The following is a 22027-nucleotide window of genomic DNA, read 5'->3' as shown; positions in this document are numbered from 1 at the left end:
CACTTGGGTAAGGAAATATAAAAAGCTAAGATGGAAAATTTGTTAAAAAAGGGTTTGCCAGATATATTTATACTTAATCTCACATTTTCACTTACCTTGGCATAGACTTGCATCAGCGATGCAAGTTCTTTGTTCAAGAGTCCCTTCTGTTCTTCCAGACCAACAACTGATGGAAAGAGGCATTAAACAAACAGCATGTAAGACAGATCAAAATTAACACTAGCCTACTGTCTACAAAGCACACCAAAATGTGTTCTGGTCTTTCATGTTGGGGGGAAAAACACAAAAAATCATTAAATGTTCTTTACATAGGTGTTAGCCTTCTCACAATTTTATATTTCTTTTATAAATAAATCAGAATCCATGGCTTTCAAACTACTCTCTGGGAAATAAATGTTGCACAGCATATTAAAAAGGTGGTTTACTTCTCATAAAACAGTCATGAGCATTTGCTGAAATGGTTCTGCCAAAAGACATTTGTTTTTCCATGAGTACGACACAAGAGGCAATCAATATTTTATACATTTTGAGGTCTGAATGCTTAGCACATGTATTGATCAAAACAAAAACAGATTCAATTTCTGTCTTTTTCAGCAGTAACCACAGCAGTAAAACATTACACACGGATAATTTATACCATACACTATATAAAAAAAAAGACGTTTAACCACTATTTTTGTGTTTACAAGGCAGGTAAACTTAACAGTATTTTTTTTTTTTTAAGTATCTGAAACAAATGACCTATTCCGTTTTCCCTTGTGTCTTTCTATTATGTTGTATGCAGGTTTGTCTGTCCAACAGGCTTGTGTGCCAGTGGCATGGAAAGGTCATCTTGGGGTCTAATTCTAAAGAATATTTGGCATAGGGATGTCAAATCCTCTACGTTAATACAAACTACTTGGGTGCTCTCCTTCATCAAGTGTTTTCATAGTTGCTCTGGCCAGGTATGTTGAGAATGTTTAAGGCATGATCTACTTTGGCCACATGTTTTTAAAGGTACAGTAACTAGTACCAGATGCTTTGGTAACCATTCCGAGTCTGGAATATATTGTTAGTTCTGCAAGATACGTCAACATCTAATCGTAATGCTTACAAGTATTAACCCTCTTTTGTTTTAACCGTAATGCTTACAAGTATTAACCCCTTCGTGACCACGGTTTTACCCCTCCAAGTGACCAGAGCATTTTTAGCATTTACTTGTTTAACTATCATTCCCCTTTTACATGTTTAGTGTACCTACACAAATTATATATTGTTTTTTTTCAAGGACAGAAAAGGCTTTCCCCTTATTTTTTTTGTATAAGTCACATTCATGTTCAACATTATCTGCTGAGAAGAAGAATAAACCACATGCATAGATTTTAATTTTGCAAGTTAGCAAAATGCATGATTACATACTATACAATTTTTTTTTGGAACTTTGGATTGGGTGCAAGAAAGAGGTTTTTATGTACATTTCTAGTGGGAGGGACACAAAGAATTTGGGCACCATTTTTAATTTAAAAAAAAAACCATTTTTTTTTATTAATATGCATTTATTTTTTTCTTACTGACCCTAAAGACCTTAGGGATCTCTCTTAGAACTGGATGGGATACCACTTATGATGTCATGGTGACATCACTGGGGTTTATTATTTTTTAAATTACTTTTTTTAAAATATTTTTTAAACACTGCTTCTCCCTATTTCATTTGATCCCCACTGCAGCTCATCACAGAGTGACCAGCAAGCAGTGATCCATTGTCCTCGATTGCTAGCTCCTGCTGACAGACGCGTCCACAGGTTGTTTAATGACACCCAGATCTCCAATTGCAAAAACCATAGGACGTACTATTATGTTCTTGGTCATCTAGGGCCTATGTTATAGGATGTAATACTAAATCCTATGGTCACTTAGAGGTTAAACAGCTTTATCTCATGCGTTCTACCATTTTTTCACTTAAGTATTAGTATAAATACTACCTCTGTTAATTCTCTAATTTCATTTTTTCTTACTCACTCTGATCTGCATAGCTCCGAGCTTTCGTTTCCATGTTTTTTGTCTGTGCTTCCATTGTTATCAAATTAGCTTTAAACAGTTTCCTTTCTTGTTCAATACTGTCTTCCATCTCCATACATCTCTGAGAAAAAACATAACCAGACAGATTTGAAAAGACATACATTTGATGTTTTTAAGAAATTTTATATATATATATATATATATATATATATTTTATATATATATATATATTATATATTATATATATATGGTCTCTCAGCTTTATTTTGACGGTATTCACATCCAAATTGGATTGAGGGACCAAAAGTAATTGGACAATTTATTCAAAAGCCGTTTCATTGACAAGTGTGAGCCATTCCTTCATTATTTCTTCATCAATTAAGTAGGTAAAAGGTCTGGAGTTGATTTGAGGTTTGGCATTCGCATTTGAAAGCTGTTGCTGTGAACCTCAAGATTGTAAGCTTGCGAGTAGGGCTCTCTCCATCTAATGCATCGGTTTATCTTAGTCTGTCAATTATAGTCTTGTCATACCCCAACATGCAGTCAAAGGAGCTTTTAATGCAAGTAAAACAGACCATCCTTAGGCTGCAAAAAAAAAAACATCAGAGAGATAGCAGGAACATTTGGAGTGGCCAAATCAAGAGTTTGGTCCACAAGGTAGGCATATTCCCATTGATATTTCACATTATTTTAAATTAAATCTGTGTGACTAGGAACCTGAAGATGTTCAACTATGACTTCCTGTTTCACAGGTTTATAAATATCAGGTAACACACGGGCCAAATTCTCTTGTCATTCAACACAATGGGTAGGACCAAGGAACATAGCTGTGATGTGCAACAAAAGGTTGTTGGACTTCACAAAATGGGAAGTGGCTATAAGAAAGTAGTAAAACCATTGAAAATGCCAATTTCCACCATCAGGGCAATAATTAAGAAGTTCCAGTCAACCAGAAATGTTATGAATCAAGGTGGAAGAAGACATGTGTCTGTATTATCTCAATGCACTGTGAAGAGGATGGTTTGAGTGGCCAAAAATCTCCAAGGAACATAGCTGGAGAATTGCAGAAGTTAGTTGAAACTTGGGGTCCAAAATTCTCCAAAAGTATAATCTGACGTTACCTACATCACCACAAATTATTTGGAAGGGTTTCAAAAAAAAAAAAAAGTCTCTATCCATTTTGTATTTTGTGCAGAAACAATCAAAGGGTTAATCATTAAAGAATTTTTCACAACATTCTTTGCTCATAGTTACCAAGGGTGCCAATACTAGCAATGTATTTCTAGTGTGCAGTCTATCTTAAGTGTATATTTCATCAACTTACAATCATATAGAACACCTACTATATTTAGGTGCAAACTGTCCAAATAACCATATATATTTGTACCAAGTTAGCAGATTACTTGAAATTTCCAGATGTGCACTTATTTGGTTCTACTGAAAACACAAGACATTAGAATTAGAATAGCTTTGTCAGACAGAACCCTTCTCGGTAATGAGCTCACCGAAACATACGTCATTCTGAGACATACCATAATTACAAAATATTCAATTTTGCCACAGCATTACTAAGTAGCATACATACATTACAGAGCAATGGAAATAAAATTGAAGCAATAAAGAACAGAAACTACACTGGACACGGTGAGTCAGCAAGTCACACTTTACAGAATTAAAACCTTTTAGTAAAACCAGAATAAAAATAGATTATAAATCATTCATTATACATACTGTGTAATTTAGACTTGAAAGTACGTCATGTACAGTGAATCATCGTATGGGCAGTGGTATGATAAAATAATCAATGTTGTATTTTACATGGTTATTTGTGAATGACTGCAACGGTAATAGTTCACTTCATTTTTTGTTACCAAAAGTAAACCTAAATTACCTAGAGTTTCAAGGCATATAACGCTGCACGTAGGAACTATAGGACATGAAAATATTTGCCAAGCAGCCCCTTTATAATTACTACTCAAGCTACACAGGTTTAGAAGTACAAGCTTAAGACGCTTAGTACATGATCCAGTATGGCAAAGTAACTGGGATAAAACTGGGAGACGTAAATCCATATTTGGTTTATATAATATATATAAAACTTTATGGCAAAAGCAACAATCAGGACAAAAACCTATGAATGGGACATGAACTCTTAAAGTGTAATTTTTCACAAATCCTATATAAGCTTCTTAAGCTTGCTTGTATTTCTAAACTGACTACAAACAAAAAGCAAACAATTTAAATCATGTTTTAAGATTAAAAAAAAATATTTGTATTAGAAACCAACCTTATTTCAGTGGTTGACAAATTTGGTTTGGATCTACGAGCCAGCCAACACAATTTAGGAGCCAATTTTTTTTCTTCCCTAATCATGTTTTTATTTCCATAAATTACCCCCTGGTCTGCAGTTAAATTATATTTATTGGGGCAATACAACATAAAACACACCCTTCTTCAGTGCTGCACCCACTTTGTATGGTACTGCAGTTAACCCCTCCATGACAAGGGGCATTTTACACCATAAAGACTCTTATGTTTAACCATTATTCGTACACTTACACACACTAACACCATACAGTAACAGACACACATCTTATGCTCACAAACACCTTACAGTAACACACATGCTAATATCATACACTAATACACACTCTATGCTGATATACACACTCATGCTAATGCAATACACAAACATACACAACATCATACATGCGGACTCTACACCCATACACATGCACACACTATCCAACAACATACAAACACTGGCTAACACTATACATATGTAAAGACACACACTATGCTCACATACACACTGAATTTGACACTACAGTACAGTAGACATACTGACTCTGGCGCTAAACATTTAGATAAAGTCATAGAGTAACTACATCACTATACATATACACCATATCAACTCTGACACTAGAGTATACACATATACACACTCACAGACTGACTCCAGCACTATACATATACCCACACGCACACTGACTCTGACATAACAGTATAAAACCACACACTCAAAGACAGGCCCGGACTGGCCATCGGGCACACCGGGCATTTGCCCGGGGAAACCAGCTTCTAACACCAGTGAGCAGTTCTAGTGGTCTAGAAAAGGTCCAAAGTAAATGTATTTGATTGGTGTGAGCCCTAAGAATCTTGGATATAAACTGCAAATGGTAATAAATATTTAACACCGATAATTTTTTAAAAAAATCATGTTTAATGACCAGAGGAGTCTGTGTTTTCGCTATGCATTTATTCAACTCTGATTACCCACTAAGTCATTTAGTGCACCCCAGACATTATATATTGGGTTTCAACACAATTAGGGCTTTGTTTTGAAATAATAACTATATAAATATATATATATATATATATATATATAAACCATCATTTAATATGAAAAATATCTAAAAATGTGGGGAAAATTAGAAGGAAAAAAAAGGAAATATTCTAACGGTTTTACCTGTTAAAACTATATATAACCAGCGCACATGGAAAAAAAAAACTTCAAAAGTGTATTTAGGTATTTGTCCTTTTTTGGAAACACCACATATGCCTGTTTTTTTTTTTAACCCTATTTTGGCACTTACAGGGTTAAATATGAATGATGCGCATCGCTGTTTCTAAACAAGATTTTTTTTAAATGTCGTATGTTGGGACTTGCGCCCCAATAGCGGGCAGAAAAAGAAAAACTGCTAAACAGTATAGTAAAGTATACATTTTTTGAAAGTTGACATCCCAAAGTATTTTACTTGGGGCATCTTAACACTTTTGATTTAACCATTTTAGTGCCAGCCTGTCCTAAACATTTGAGTAAAATGTCATTTTTTAAAATTTTTAATAAACCCATTCTATCCAAACACAGTATTTCAGTAAATCGTTTTCCCTAGGTATGTGAAATTACTAAAACAACTTGTGATTTGTAATCAGAAACACCCCCGGAGTACAGGAATACCCCATATGCATGGGTAGGGTATGTCTCTTTGGCACTGCGGGTTCAAAATTGGAACACGCGCAGTACAGTTTTCAAACATGGAATTTTGACAGTTCCGTTTCCTGGGTCCAGGTCTCATTTGAGACATGGTAAAGGTCCCATATTTCACTTTAACCCCTATAACTATATATTTCCAATAACTAGATAGCTCATGAAATCTAGTTAGGGGCATATTGGCCTGTCCCATTTACACACCAGCACCTTCCAAATTTAGTCTAACAAAAAAGAAAACATTTTTCACATCCACTTTGCAGTTTCACCATATTTATTTTTCTGAGTGGATATGTGAATTAACAAAATAGGTCTTGATTTGGGTTCAGTAACACCCCCCCAAGAGCAGCAATACCCCACATGCGTAGTTAAGTCATGTTTCTCAGATATTGTGAAGTCAAAAAACTGGAACATGCGCATTTTAATTTTTTAAACTTTTTAAAATATTTTTTTAATCAGATCTGGCGCTGCAACAACTAATAGTTGAATCGATTTTATCGAATATAAGATTAGGGTTTCTTCAGAGCAAATATAATAACACTAATATCCAGATCCCCCGCAGCGCTGCAGAGGACCAGGATCCTTCTCTCTGACAGCCGGCAAAAGTACCGGCCAGCAGCAGCAGGGGTTGTCTGTGCGCATTGCGCAACATTTGCCTGCTGCCAGAGAGAAGAATCCCCTGCAGTGCTGCAGGGGACCTGGATGCTTCTCCCTGGCAGCCGGGGGGCGTCTGTGCAACGTGCGCAGGCAACCTCCGCTACTGCCATTACTTCCACTTGGGCTTCTATGATGGAGCATCAGCGTCATATGACCCTCCGGTGCTCAGTCATAGAAGCTCCAGATAAAGTCCCGGCCAGCAGCAGAGGTTTTTCTATGCGCATCGCGGAGACGCTCACCGGCTGCCCATACCAGACACCAAGGAGTCTGGAGTACGGGGGGAAGGTCTGGAGGGGGTGCAGAGTGGCATATCAGGGGGTATAACACATAGTAGGGGCACAGTGGCACATTTGTATTATTATTTTGATTATTTAATCAAAATAATAAACCGGCCAACTAATTGATTATGAAAATAATAATCGTTAGTTGCAGCCCTTGTAAGTGACAAGTTAAGGTCGCTGACATTAATCGGGAGATCAATCAATAATCAGTGACTAAAACGTCACCAGTTGATCATGTAGGAATTATGTATTTTTTTTTTCGTTGTGCTGCTGCCGCCCCGGGTGGAAAATATGAGCGTTCTGTCCAGTAGTGGGATTCAATTTTTTTTTTAGTAGCCACTTCCTAGCTTTCTTACTAAAAAATAAAAACCCTCACACCCAGAGACTCAGGCAGTCTCTCTCACACACAGAGACTCAGGCAGTCACACACACAGAGACTCAGGAGTTAACACTGCACGTTTGCTCTAAATGGAGCGATCGGGCAGCAGGGGATTGTTGGGTCTGGTCTCCACACGATTGTGGTGACGTGGGGGCATTTTTTTTTGGAGGACGTACCAGGTACGTCACAGAACCGTTGAGCCCACTTGGGCATGGTGTACCTGGTACGTTGCCAGACGCTAAGGGGGTTAAAAAGGTGAACAAATACATAAAGATGTGAATTTGTAACAAATCAATTACAAGTTTGCATAAGAACCTGACACGTCCCTCCAAATAGACATCCTCAGAGGTTATTGATGAAAAGCAATACTAAAACTGTCTGGGTAATAATCCAGGACATCGATGATTCAATATGGGTTGCAAAGGGGAGGACTGTGTTGCATGAATAAAAATAGAGTAATAATTATTTTTATTCAAGCAACAAACACAGTCCTCCCATTTGCAACCGTGAAAACCACCAATTTTGAATCACTAAGCCCAACTGGTGTTCGGTCTGCTTTTTGTTATTTTTCATTCCTGGTAATTCACCCTGGTACACAGAACAGTTTTAACCAACTCTGCTTTAGAGCCCAGATATACCAACAGGGGCTCCTTGGAGCCACACTGAACACTCCCCGGTACTTCTGCGAAAGGTTCAGTACAAATACAACCTCCAAAGCATGAGGGAATATTACATGCACAGTTTTAGTATTGAGTTCCATCATTAACGTCCAAGGACGTCTATTTGGCAAAACGCATCAGGTTCTTGTGCAACCTTTAAATTGAATTGTTGCAAATACACATTTTTATGTATTATTTGTTCACCTTTTTAATACACAGTATTGTATATTTTTATCAGTATTAAATATTTTTTCTATTTACAACTTTCCATATCCAAGATTTTTAGCCCTTACACCAAATACATCTGTATAGGCATGCATGTATGTATGTATTTCCCCAGATTGATACACCAGGTGAGGTAGTAGAGGTACTTGTGTGTTTTTTTTTTTTTTCCCATGAGAGTTTTATTGTAATGTAATGTAAGATGGTACTGGTGCCTGTACATTTAGGGGAACCAGTTGTATAGCTACCCTGCAGCTGCTTTTGCAGAGTGGAATGAGCAACACATCCAACAGAGAAATTACTGGAACTCCTGGTCTGGCTCATAATCTAAATTCAGGTCATCATCATTGACCTTGTCGATGACCATATACAAGAGAAAGACCTGCTTCTGCAAGTACTGTCCTTTCCTCTTCCTACTTTCTCCTGACCCAAACATAGATCTGCCTTTCTATCATCCAGTGATGGCAGTGCTTGCGGTAGTGGTGGCACTGCTAATTGTTTTATTCTGTGCTTCACCATAGAATACCTTACAGGCAATCTTCACCTGTGATCCCACCAAGGCACCAGGAACTGGCCTCTGTGAGTCCTTGGTAGTGACTAAAAAGTGTACCTCATGTTAGAAGGTGGGTTGAAGAATATTCTACCACTAGTACAGCCAGGATGTTTGCCAGTACTGCTGCTGCATGTGGCTGTCAAAAATATACTCATGGTAAGACATGAACATGGCCACCCCTTCCATTGCCTTTCACCACTCCAATCCATCCTAAAGAATGCTGCCAGACTATTTGTTTTATCCCATTTATCTTCTTCTGCTGCTCCACTATACCCAGGCCATCTGACACATTGGACAAAAGCTTGGAGGGCCGCCTGCTAACTGCACTCTAGATTCACCTGATCTGCCACTCCAGCACCAGATTGTGCTGGCTATGCCCAGATGCATGCTGTATGAGTACGAAAACATAATGTACAGCCACGCATATCAAGCCAGCAGGCACACCTATGTCTAGGACCGGACTGGGATTGACTAGGCAGCCCTGACACTTTATGGCTATCAGGGCCTACTATATCAATCCCCTATAATCAGAATAGCATACTTGCCTTGTACCTCCTATATCTCAGCACATAGCGCTAAACAAAATAATCTTTTAACTGCCCTCTTTCTTCTTTCCACAACCCGCAACTCGCCACACTCACCTATCCAGGGTTTTACTTACACCTATAATCTTGAATTCCGTAACTCCATTGGGGGCTACAGGATGGTTAGGGAGAACACAGACCTCTAAAAGCCCCAAATACAGGGAGTGGTATATTTGTCATGTGACCTGGTATAACGTGACCCTGCTCTGTTTCTGGCCAGCACAAAATTGCTCACAAAGAGCCAGTCCGACCGGAGACCAGACAATAGCGTGGACAATTTTGGATTGGCCCAGGAAGGGACAAACAGACCCGGTTCATGTAACGCTAGATCTTGTGACCCTGCAGTTAAGCTGCTTGCAAGCAGCAAAGAAAATGTGGAGCTAAGCCAAGGACTGGTGAGTGAGGGAAGGAAGGAACGATGGAAGTGTTTCTGAGCATGCATGTGTGTGAGCATGGATGTGTAAGGTCCTACCTGCCAAAAGTCCTAAATTTGCCAGGACAGTTCAATTTTTGGGTTCTGTCACAGCATAAAAATACTGCATAGTATGGTAACATTTTTGCACCAACCTTTAAAGGCTACAGGTCCTATTACCCTCTTCATCACTCTGCATAAAGGTAATGGGAGTTGTAGTCCAGAAGAAAAAAAATGGATACCAATAAATGCAACCTTAACACTCTTAAACTATTATTTTTTTCTACATTTTTTTTATTGAAGAGGGAGTTTTGGTAAGTGGGGGCTGTGACATCAGGATCAGGATTTTTCAGCTTGGCAGTCAGATAACTAGAACAGCTGGCAGTATTACTGGCACATTTAGATGTGTTTAAGGCCTATTTGTCACCATGGCAACAAGCAGTCATGTTGGCATGCCCACTTCCGATTGGTCGTAAACAGGTTCTCTTCTCCCTAGACAGAGCCACACATTTTAAAGAGCAAATGTGAGGCATCCGTCTATAACTGAAGTCTTAAAGTTAAAAAAAGAAATGTACTTACCTTGGGGGAAAGCTGCAGCTGTATAGCTGCAGCTTCTCACCCCTTCAGTGGACTAAGGATTCTTGATTGCCTGCTCTGGTTGAAATCAATGACAGCACATTCTGTGCATTCGCACCGCGGTCTCATGGGCACCTGAAACCAGCGGCGAAGCTGACTGGCGGTAAGTATATAATGTGCAAGAGGATTCTGCTTGATCTCCCCATGCATTTACACAAGGAACATCAGGTAAAGTTAAAGGAACCTCCCGTCATCTTATGCACTTTAATGCATAAGATGACTGGAATGTCCCTTTAAATTAACACAGAGTTAGATTAAGTAACCATTTTTTCCAGAGACATATTCCACACTGAAACATGTTTGACATCTTTTAACAAATTATGAGAAGCGTTACTGGCTACGTTACGTAAACAAAAATAAATAATAAAATACAAAATGATCTTGACAAACGTGGTTACCTCCTCGGCTCGTTTTCTCCCATCTCGTTCTCTTTCATACTGGATCAGAAGTCTTTGCTTGTCTTCTTTTACCAGTTCCAGTTGCTCCTCTCTCTCTTTTGCTTGGGCACAAGTAGTCTCGAGACTTTCCAGTACAGTCACCAGTAAAGGCATCAGGTCTGTGACAGCAGCATGCCCATATGCTTCTATCAGTTTCTCCAGTTCAGAATATATGTTTCCAGCCATTGCTGTGACCATTGCATCACAGACTTCTAGAGAAGGTGTGTTCTCTACCTCATCTCCAAAAATCTCTTCTAACCTACCATCCATAGCTGAAGCAACGGGCACAGTAACAACACTAGCGCGACAAAATCAGTAATCCGTCCTTTGCATATCACCCATAAATAACTGGCTTATTAATCTTCTGTACTCCCCTCAGTGTCAAAGTCAGCGTGTCATCTTCTTACAGATCTGACCATCAGGTTTTACATAAAGTTTGTGCATTAAATGGAAAAGAAAATTGTACAAATCACCAAAATCTACAATGTCTGTCCCTGTCATTACTGCAGCAAAAGTAAACAGTTCTTATTATATCACCAGGCAGCTTCCTCCCAAGTGGTGGCATGTCAGCAGCTTCCCATTAGGTGTCTCATTACACATAACTTCTCTCCTGTCTTCAGGGTCATCCAAAGTTTCCTTCCAGGTTAAAATACCTATTTGTGTGTGTCAGCCGTTTGCTTGTGAATACTCAGTACTACTGTCTAAGGTGAAACAACCCCAAATTCAGCATCAAGTTAACTGTAAATTACACTAAGTCTTTCACACAAGCGAGGGGGCAAAGAGATTGAGGAAGGAGGGAGGCGGGTGCTTTACTTGACTGACAATAGAGCTGGTCAATCAGCATTGTAAAACGTGAAGGTATTGACCAATGAGATATGTCACCAGGTTGGATATAGCCGCTTCCTGATCTTCTCAGACTTCGCAAGAGGTGCGGGGGAGGAGAAACTCTACCTTCTGGCTTGGTCATGTGACGCACTTGACCACGTGATAGGTGCTTGATAAGAGGAAACATGAGGAGAAGGAAGGGTAACGCCTCCTTAAGCGTTCAGCGGTTCGGATGGGGTTTCGCGCAGCTGTTTAATGTGATAGCTCTCGTTATGAACCGAAATAGAAATAGCCGAGACGTGATGTCACAGTGCCAGGTTTTGATCAGAATAACCCCGCCAATAATTGAAATCCTTTAACCAAGCTGCAGTCGGATCATTTTGGTTCAGGGGTAGGGAGCAGCCACGGGTTCCAGCTAATTCTGTGAGGCTTGTTAATGGGAAGCCTTCTTAAGCTACTTATTTATTTTGTATTAAAAATGAAACCTTACTGTTTTAGTATGAAATTGCCAAATAAGATGAATATGCTGAAATATTATTAGGATTATAGTATTGTGAGTAATGCAAGTAACAGTTGCAGGCCTGAGCAAAAATAGACTTGGACCTCATATAACCTAAGGTGTAATGCCTTGACGTCGAGGCATTCAGCAACACAGAGATCGACATCAGGGGCCATGTTTGGCCCCTCCCCTGTATGGCGGCGGACGCACGTTTTAAAAAGCGTTTAGGAGGCGATCAATGAGGCGTTCAGTGACACCGAACACTCACCCCAGGACGCGTTGTGACCGCTCATTTTATGAGTTTTGGAATCTACCGTTCTCACCGCATAACATGCTTTTACTGCATTGGACAGGGTATGGACACACAAAATGCTAAAATATACTAAAATAACAGTCTCCCTATTGTCCCATTTCCAATTATGTTGGTGGCGAGCAGTGTTCCCTCTAAGCTGTGCGCTTGTGCGCGCGCACATAGCTTTTTTAGAGAGCGCACACGTCCAAAAATTGTGCGCACAACAGTTTTTCCCAAAAAAAGAAAAAAATATTAATTTGAAACTTTATGCGGCGCGGATATTGTGCGCACAAAATTTGTGCTCTGTGAAACTTTTTGCACAGGAGAAATTTTCTGTGCACGCCAACTAAGAAAAATTAGATGGAACATTGGTGGCGAGTACCAAGCCATATATTTAAATCTATTAATAACTCCTACTTCTGTTTAATTATCAATTGTGGCAATAAACACAAAAACATTTAGTCTTTATGTAAAGATCCTTCTAGCCAATACAACCTAAAAAAAACCCCAGCATATATCATTTTATTCTATTTTAGTATATGTGTGTGGATTGGTATGTGTGTGTGGATTAGTATATGTGTGGATTGGTGTATGTGTGTGGATTGGTGTATGTGTGTGGATTGGTGTATGTGTGTGGATTGGTGTATGTGTGTGGATTGGTATATGTGTGTGGATTGGTGTATGTGTGTGGATTTGTATATGTGTGTGGATTGGTATGTGTGTGCATAGGTATTTGTTCATAGTTTTTTTTTTAACTATAGTCCGGCCCTCCAACGGTCTGAGGGACCGTGAACTGGCCCCCTGTTTAAAAAGTTTGAGGACCCCTGTTCTAATGATTACTCGAATATTTATTATACTGACAGATTAGAATCAATTTTGTATATTATATATTTTTTGTGCTAATATATGGATGTATTCTTAATTGATTGTTCAAATATATATTATGGCATATGAATTCATTATGTACCATTGCTATTTGTTTTAATATAACAAGGGTTAAAAAATTACTATAGAGAGCTAATTGACATCTGATACAATGTAACAAGAGCCAATTAACACGTCATAGAGGACTAATTGAAACTGGATACAAAGTAACAGGAGACAATTAATATGCCACACATGAGATCAAGTATTTAAGGAGGGAGGAGAGAACCAACCAACACGTCACTGAAGAAGCCCTATTGGGTGAAACGCGTTTGCGTGTTGGATTATCGTCATCGCGCTAAATCTGTAAATCGTTTACCTTGAAAAGGAACGCTGAGACTTAGATGCGCTATAGATTGCTTTTTTAAAAGCATGCTGCATTTTTTTTAAATATTAAATATATATTTATACTTCACCTCCCTGCCTTTCTGTTCTTATATCGGCTAAACCCGGGTTGCTGCTGTGTGGACGACGCAAACTTTCGAGGAGGGCATCTCCAAAGCAATTTGTTCGGCGGGAACGAAGCCGGCATTTTTTCGTTATACATCCCAACAAGTCAGAGCAAACTTATTGCTCATTTTCATGTGAGTGGAACACTATACAAAGATATATTTGATTTTCACATATTTGCGGAAAGCACTATGATTTTTTGTTTTTTTATGTTTCTATATATTGACACGCGATATTGACACAACGAACGAAAACTGGAAACCAATATAAGTATTTGTTTATTTTTTATTATATTGCACTTGTATTGGAATAATTAGCAAATCACTATTTCTCACAATTTTAGGCGCAACACTTTATTCTATTTCACTTTCTGGGAGGTACAAGGATTTTAGGATAACTAGTTAGGGGCTACAAGAGTCAGTCAAAGAAGTGTTCTGGGTCAAGTGACCCATCAGAATGCGCAAGATGGTGTCTGGAAAAGTGCCGTGAGCTGAGAGAGGACTTCCAAGGATGAAGAAGAAATTGAGTGAATTACATCCTCATTCTGATGCTTAACCCCTTGATGACAATTGACGGTCCGTGAAAGCAAAAGGTTAATGACAATTGACGTGCCAGGGCTGTCCTGACTTCAAACGGGTGCAGAAAGCAATCTACATTCTCTTTCTGCACCCCGGGGCGTCAACATCCTCCATACGCTGTATGTCAGCGGACGCCCGTTTTAAAAAAAACGCTGTTTACAGTTGTAAAGAAAAAAGAAATATAATAAAATTTAAAATGAAACCAAGTCTAATTATTTGGTATTATAACATTGGCTCCAAGAAGTCAAAATGGTATGTTGATAAAATAACTGCTAAAGGAATTCCCACCATTGCGCTTTAGCTTAAAACAATTCTCCCATGGAAAGAGTTAAAATGCTGGCATGTTAAATGTCCATGGGGTGCCTACTTTAAAAAAAATTATGATTTGATGGGGTAAATTGAATTGGCCAGGCTCAACAATGTCCCAATTAACACACAGAAAAGGATGGCCACATGTCTAACTTCCAAATTTCCACACGTCCCAAATGTGGCCTTTTAGCCCCCAAACAACCAGGCTAACCCATGCATGGGTGGTATCACTGTACTCAGGAGATGTTACTGAACACATATAATGACAGTACTGTGTGACAGTGAGTTATACCAGGACCTGTTAATTCATACATGAAGTAAAATGTGTGTGAAAAAAAAAAAAAACACAAAAAAACGACTACCAAAGTTTGATAAAGACTGCTGGTAGAATTAGTGCATGGAAAGAGTTAAAATACTAGCATTTCAAATACCCTGGGGTGTCTAGTCTTAAAAAATATATGGTTTGATGGGGTAAATTGCATTGGCCAGCTTTAAAGATACCCAAAATAGCACATGGGGAAGAATTACCAGATTTGGAAAAAATGGTTTTAAAATAGCAAAACGCTACCCCATAGTGCCCCATATACTCCTCCCTGCAATCGCGGGGACAGCTGCAGGGACGGGGAGAAAGGGTTCTTCGGTCTCCACATGAGTGTGGAGACCAGCCCCAACCCTCCCCTGTTGCCTGATTGCTCTGTGAAGAATCGGTCCTGCACCAAGGGGCTGCATGTGCCTATTATCTGCCAGTGCCTGCCCAGACCCATTGCCCTACTGCAGCCTGTCTCCTTTCTTACTCTGGGAAATTTTTCAAATTTTGGACAAATTTAGTGTCCTGTACGGCGGGGCTGGATGTGTCTATCTGTCAGTGTCACTGTCTACCTACTAGTATTGGTGCTGCTTGATCACCTACCTTACTCTGAGAGATCAAGTCATCAAGTTTTGGGGAAATTCAGTCCCATAGCGTGCTGCTGGATGGGTGTACCCACTGGTGCAGTGCTGCTGTTACTGGTGGTGATCACGGCTGCTTATCAAAAAAGGACTCAAATTTCTTTTATCTGAACCGAACAATCAGAAAACAACAAGTCTACTACATATCGTATGCTGAGAAACAAGACAGAGTATGCATCTCAGGTCTGAAGCAGGAGATGGAATGCATGGATTTAAGGACTGGATGCTCTATAAATAGATATGCAAAACCATCTATAATAATCTTCACCAATAACAGCCACATTCCCCTCATCTTAAGCCCTTGGGTTTGCGTGGCTGCCTGGATTTGAAATAGACTACAGGATATTGAGATGCAAGCAGTCTCAATCAACACACTGGAATCACACTTAGTCAATAATTAGCTCACAGAACAGGCAAAGTACTACTGACAGCTTACAAAGGATAAAACAGATAGAAGATGAGACACTCAAGGGAGTGTTCTAGGCTGAGTGGAAGGATTGACCCTCCTGTGTTTTGGGGCAGGGCCTAAAATTAAATTTAAAGAACTCCTATCCAGGGGCAACGGGGGATAGGGAATGGAGTTTAAACAAGTCTAGTAAAATCACCTGTTTGCAAGTTGTTTCTTGGAGCTTGGTCTAAAAAGTTGTCAGTCAGCATGGTTAGTGACAGAAGCACAGGACCGTACTAGGAATTAATAACCCGGAAATACCGTATTTGCTCGATTATAAGACGCCCCCTCAAAATCTGAATATTAATTTATGAAAAAAAGAAAAAGCCCGAATATAAGACGACCCTATAGGAAAAAAGTTTTACCAGTTAAACTATGTGAACAATAGTTTGTTAATAAAAGCTACCATTGAGAAAAATATTTTGTTTTTATTTCCTTTTTGTTTCTTCAACCTGCCCCCCCAGTTATGCACATCTGCCCCCAGGCTTGCCATTCTGCCCCAGAAATGCCTTATACCCCATATATGCCACTATGCCCCATGATATGCCTTTTAACCCTCTAAATGCCACTGTGACCCATGATATGCCTTTTGACCCCCCTATGTGCCACTCTGTCTCCAGAAATGCCTTATACCCCTATATGCCACTCTGGCATATAGGGGGTTAAAAGGCATATTATGGGGCACAGTGGCATATAGGGAGGTATAGGGCATTTCAGGAGGCAGAGTGGCACATAGAGGGTTAAAAGGCATTTCTGGCGGCAGAGTGGCATTAAGGGGGTTAAAAGGCATTTCACAGAGCACTCTGCCTCCAGAAATGCCTTATGCCCCCCCATTTAACACTCCTTCCCCCTCCAAACTTACCGGTGCTTCTGAGTCCCCGGCGCTTAGTCCGGGCAGCGTGTAGAGCTCTATGCGATTCGCGTAGACAACTTCCGCTCTACGCGAATTGCGTAGAGCTCTACACGCTGCCCGGACTAAGCACCGGGGACTCAGAAGCACTGGTAAGTGGGGGGGGGCATAACACAGGATGATCCAGGTCCCCTGCATCCGAGTCCCCGGTGCTTAGCCCAGGCAGCGTGTAGAACTCTACACGATTCACGTAGACAACTTCCGCTGCCCGGACTAAGCACCGGGGACTCAGAAGCACCGGTAAGCTGCTTACCGCATAACACAGGAGGATCCAGGTCCCCTGCATCTGAGTCCCCGGTGCTTAGTCCGGGCAGCGTGTACACGAGCTCTACACGCTGCCCGGACTAAGCACTGGGGACTCAGAAGCACCGGTAAGTTGGGGGGGGCATACACAGGAGGATCCTAGTCTCATCGTCAGACCTATTTGAGGTCTGATTATAAGATGACCCCGATTATAAGGCGAGGGGTATTTTTCAGAGCATTTGCTCTGGAAAAAACCTTGTCTTATAAATCGAGCAAATACGGTAGTTTAATACCAGCCCCATATGTAATGGTTCCCCATTCTGTGAAACCATCCACTGGTTCCCAATTACCTTTAGAATTAAATTTCAAATCCTGGTACTAACATATAAGGCCCTCCATAACACTGCTCCTCCATACATTTCTGCCCTCTTATCACCTCTTCCTTTTTCCGTCTACAAGATTTCACTCGGGCTGCCCCATATCTCTGGAATCTACTTACACCGAACCTTCAGCATTCACCCTCCCTCCCAACATTCAAGAAACATCTCAAAACTTACTTCTTCAGAGAAGACTACCATTTGTGTGTTATGATTTTGATAAAATGTGTTCATTATTGTAACTTTAATTAACATCAGGCTATATTATACATAAAAGCTGGTAATTCCAAAGGGGTTCACTTTTTCTTGTTACTGTATGTGTAAATGTATGGTTTTAGAGTATCTGTGTGTATGTACAGTGTAAGAGTAGGTATGTCTATATGTATGTATGGTTTTGGTGTTAGAGTTGCTGTAGGTATGGGTTAGTGTAGACCTGCCCGACCATCAACATACCCCCACCATCCTAATTCATTCCAATCCCCCACCACAATCATTATTCCCCAACCACCATATTTATACTCCTATCATATCCTGTCCCCTACCATTGTCACCCCATATTGCACCACAATCATCCCCCTCCATCGTCATGCCCCTAACAATACTTCTCCTTGTCTCTATACACTATTCAACTGTTATTTTCATTAATTCATATAATTCAACAAATTTCTCCCCTGACCTTAACATACTCTGAGTCTGGCAGTCTGGACTTGCAGATCATCATTGGCCGCTAGGGGCGCATGTATAATTAGATGGCTGCCCTCAGGGGAGGCAGTCTACTGGGAAGGCCAGAAACAGTGCCAGAACACTTAAATGGAAGGGGAAAAAAAAGAACTCAGCCTTACCTTGTTGCTTGGAAGGGCTTCTTTTATTCATAACTATTGGGGGAAGGCGTCCCTGAAAACCAACCAATTCCTACAGAGACTCATTAAGGAGAAGGCTTTTAGCCCGAGTACCTACTGAGGTCCCACCAGCAGCAGAGCAATATCTGCTGTTCAGCTTTTCTCCGTGGCACCCTCCGACATACTTTAAGGACCAGCTCCAATAAGTGTTGCTCTAGAAGTGGTCCCTCTGTCTACAAACTAGTCTATTCCCACAGACTGCCTCGGTGATGGCATGGAACGTTATGATGGTTTTAAGGGGGAGCTTTTTATCTGTATGTGGCATATTTGCATTGTGAGTATGGTACCTACTAACGGGTGCTAAATATTTTATTTTTGTCAATTGAAGCGGAGTAAAACATACACAGTTTTGCACAGTGTTTCGTGTTTGCTACAGTTGTCAGCTTTGCTAGTCAGACTTCAGACTCAAAGGGGTAGTACTAGCCTGAGCTGATGGCAAAAGCACTGTACACAAAACCAGAGTATTGTTGCAAATATAGATACAATTTGCTATTTTTACAACAATACATGGCTTGTGTAAGAGGGTTTGATGCCATTTGTGGTATCAGTAATTAGTTTCAGTGCAATATTCCAATCTGAAAGAGGCTTCACGGTCACAAGACCTAGTTTCCCAAATGGCACAAAAACATGGGTAGGTGAGTGCCCACATGAACCAGAGATAAATTATTAAGTTACTGTTGTCCTAACTGGGTTAATAGTATATGTTTGGTGGAAGTTTAAGCACAGGCAGTGCTGAATTAAAGGATTTAAGGGGCTAGAGATGAAAATTGTGTAGCATGTCCCCCCTTTTTTGGACTGTACTATTACAGACTGTAAAAAAAGGGGGTGGGGCATGTACCATAGGAAAATAAAGTGCACAATACAGTTAGCTGTGACCGATATTAAATAAACATTAAAGTGCTTCCTCATCCTCAATGTTTAATACAAACCTCAGGGATTGAGTACAATGCAAAAGAGCAAAGCACTTTTCACACACCCTGGTGAAGCTGGTGTTTGAGCCATTGACAGTGGCATCAGCAGAGGGGGCCATGGCCCCCCCTACAATATGCTGTGCCCCCCCAATTGAGAGAGGGTAGATAGTGAGGAGGGGGTAGATAGGGAGAAAGGAGTGAGTGGGGGGTTAGATAGTATAAAAGGAGGGTAGCAAGAACATTGAAATAAATAGTCAGAATGCGAGAGAGAATTAATGGATTAATGTGTGGATGCATTGTGTGAATGAGTGAGAAAATAAATAAATTGTGTATATGAATTGTGTGAGTGAGTGAATTAATGAATATGTGTAAATAATTTGTGTGAAAGAGTAAATGATTGTATGAATGAAAGTGAATTAGTGAGTGACTGTAAAAGTGTTTGTGTGAATCATAGGTGTATAATTGATTTGCCAAAAAGGCAAAGATGGTATAAGCAGGGTGTTTAAGGATTGGGGATCAAGATGGCACAGGCAGGGTGTTTATGGGACAAAGATGGCACAGGTAGCATGTTTAGGGTAAATCAAATTTTATTGTAATTTTCAAATAATACGGGGAGGGGAACAGAAAGGAAAAAATGAGAGGGCGAACACAGGTAATATCAAAGTAGGCGATGCCCAATACGCCAACCCACAGCAAAGAAAAAGCAATAACAAAGTGCAATGACAATATCACACAGAACAGCACCTGCAGTACCGACATATCCAAGGATCTATATTCTGTAAATACGGTTCGAGTTGGTCAGTGTGTGCACATGTCAGGGTAAATCAGAGTTGCGGTATTCATGGATAATTAAGAAGGGTACGTGAAAATTGAAGCGTACAACGGGTAGAGACAGTCGTTACAATAGTACCCAGTAAAGCCCAAAGTCAAGGGCCCAGATGCTACAGAAAGGCGCAGGGCAAACAGAAGGAAGAGGCGGACGAGGGAAAAAAGGTATCAAGGAGGAGGAAGGGGGACAGGGGAGGGAAGGGACAAGGTAGGGATGAGGATGAGGGAAAGGAAACTGAGAGGGGGCAGGAGACCCCAATAGGCCAGACTCAACAGCCACCCACTGCTTATGACTAGGGCCATGGGACCACCCCAGGACCCGAAGAAGGTGACACGCCCTGTAATAAGTGCGGGGGCAGGGCAACGCCAAGCCCCCCTGGATTTGGGCATAATCAGAGTGGAGAATCGGACACACGGGGCCCGAGAGCCCCAGATGAACCTCAAGAGAGCCTGCCGCAAGCACATAAAGAATGACGGAGGGATAGATATGGGAAGGGTCTGGAAAAGGTAAAGCACGCGGGGCATGATGGACATTTTAACCACATTGATCCGGCCCACCCAGGAGATTGTCAGACGGCGCCATCGTGACAAATCTGCCTGGATCCCAGCAAGTAGAGGCAAAAAATTGTAGCGAAAGAGCTGTGAGAAGTCAGGGGATAGCCACGTCCCCAGATACTTAATTTTGTGGGTGTTCCATCTGAAAGAGAAGCACGACTGAATGGAGCTAACTTCAGCGCAAGGCAAGGCAACGTTGAGGATTTCAGATTTAGATGGGTTAATCTTAAAATTTGAGAAAGCACCATAGACCGAGAGTTCCAGGGCACATGACTAGAAGCCCTCTCGCAGGGCACACGGCACGGCTAGAAGCCCTCTCGCAGGGCACACGGCACGGCTAGAAGCCCTCTCGCAGGGCACACGGCACGGCTAGAAGCCCTCTCGCAGGGCACACGGCACGGCTAGAAGCCCTCTCGCAGGGCACACGGCACGGCTAGAAGCCCTCTCGCAGGGCACACGGCACGGCTAGAAACCCTCTTCCAGGGCACACAGCAAGTTGCCCACTTGCAGGGCACACAGCAAGTTGCCCACTTGCAGGGCACACAGCAAGTTGCCCACTTGCAGGCCACTTGACTTGGGAGTCCACTTAGTGGGGCGCTGGCCGCAACTCAGGAACGCGGCAGGTTGCCCACTTGCAGGGCAGACGGCAGGTTGCCCACTTGCAGGGCACTTGACTTGGGAGTCCACTTAGTGGGGCGCTGGCTACAAAGCAGGAACCAAAGCAAAGCAGGCACCAAACCAAAGCAGGCACCAAAGCAGGCACCAAAGCAGGCACCAAAGCAGGCACCAAAGCAGGCACCAAAGCAGGCACCAAAGCAGGCAGTTCTATAACATCAATGTCAAGGCCCAGACTGCAGGGCTGGGCAGGTTTATAAAGGCTGACTTGATCAGGTAATCAACTGCAGCTGGACCTGATAATCAGTCTGAGTGGTTCTGAGTGGCAAGGGCGGCCACTAGTGGCTGAAAACGTAAAATGAGTAGCACCAAGTTTAAACAAGTCCATACAGCGAAGGGTGAACGTTACATACCCCACCGCAAGGAGCAGCCTCCGGATGCTCACAGACCTGTGGTCTCACCATCTTTCTTTGTGTCTGGGTCTTGGTCTTTGTGTCCACGCAATCAGCTTCTAACACAGTCCTTACTGACTTGCATAAGTGGAGTACACAGTCCGCCAACAATCCCAGTACTGTAGGTATCCCCGCGGACTCCTTGTAAAGGCCTT

At 41.2% G+C, this 22027-nt stretch overlaps 1 protein-coding gene across 1 annotated transcript in view; it reads right to left on the bottom strand.

Moving 5' to 3' along the window:
• The window catches only part of LOC128469702 (C-Jun-amino-terminal kinase-interacting protein 4-like), a 52739-nt gene extending 41097 nt beyond the window's left edge, over positions 1 to 11642 (bottom strand). The window contains exons 1-3 of the mRNA XM_053451507.1: positions 10771 to 11642; positions 1999 to 2119; positions 96 to 166 (exon numbers count right to left, since the gene is read on the bottom strand). Of these exons, the coding sequence (XP_053307482.1) occupies positions 96 to 166; positions 1999 to 2119; positions 10771 to 11079 (501 nt within the window). The 5' untranslated portion in view covers positions 11080 to 11642. The remainder of the gene's footprint in view (positions 1 to 95; positions 167 to 1998; positions 2120 to 10770) is intronic.
• Between the last annotated feature and the right edge of the window lie 10385 nt (positions 11643 to 22027).

The sequence above is a fragment of the Spea bombifrons genome, chromosome 12, assembly GCF_027358695.1.
Source record: "Spea bombifrons isolate aSpeBom1 chromosome 12, aSpeBom1.2.pri, whole genome shotgun sequence".
NCBI classification, from domain to species: Eukaryota; Metazoa; Chordata; class Amphibia; order Anura; family Pelobatidae; genus Spea; species Spea bombifrons.
The sequence above is the reverse complement of the archived record's forward strand: the minus strand, read 5'-3'. Positions and strand labels throughout refer to the sequence as shown.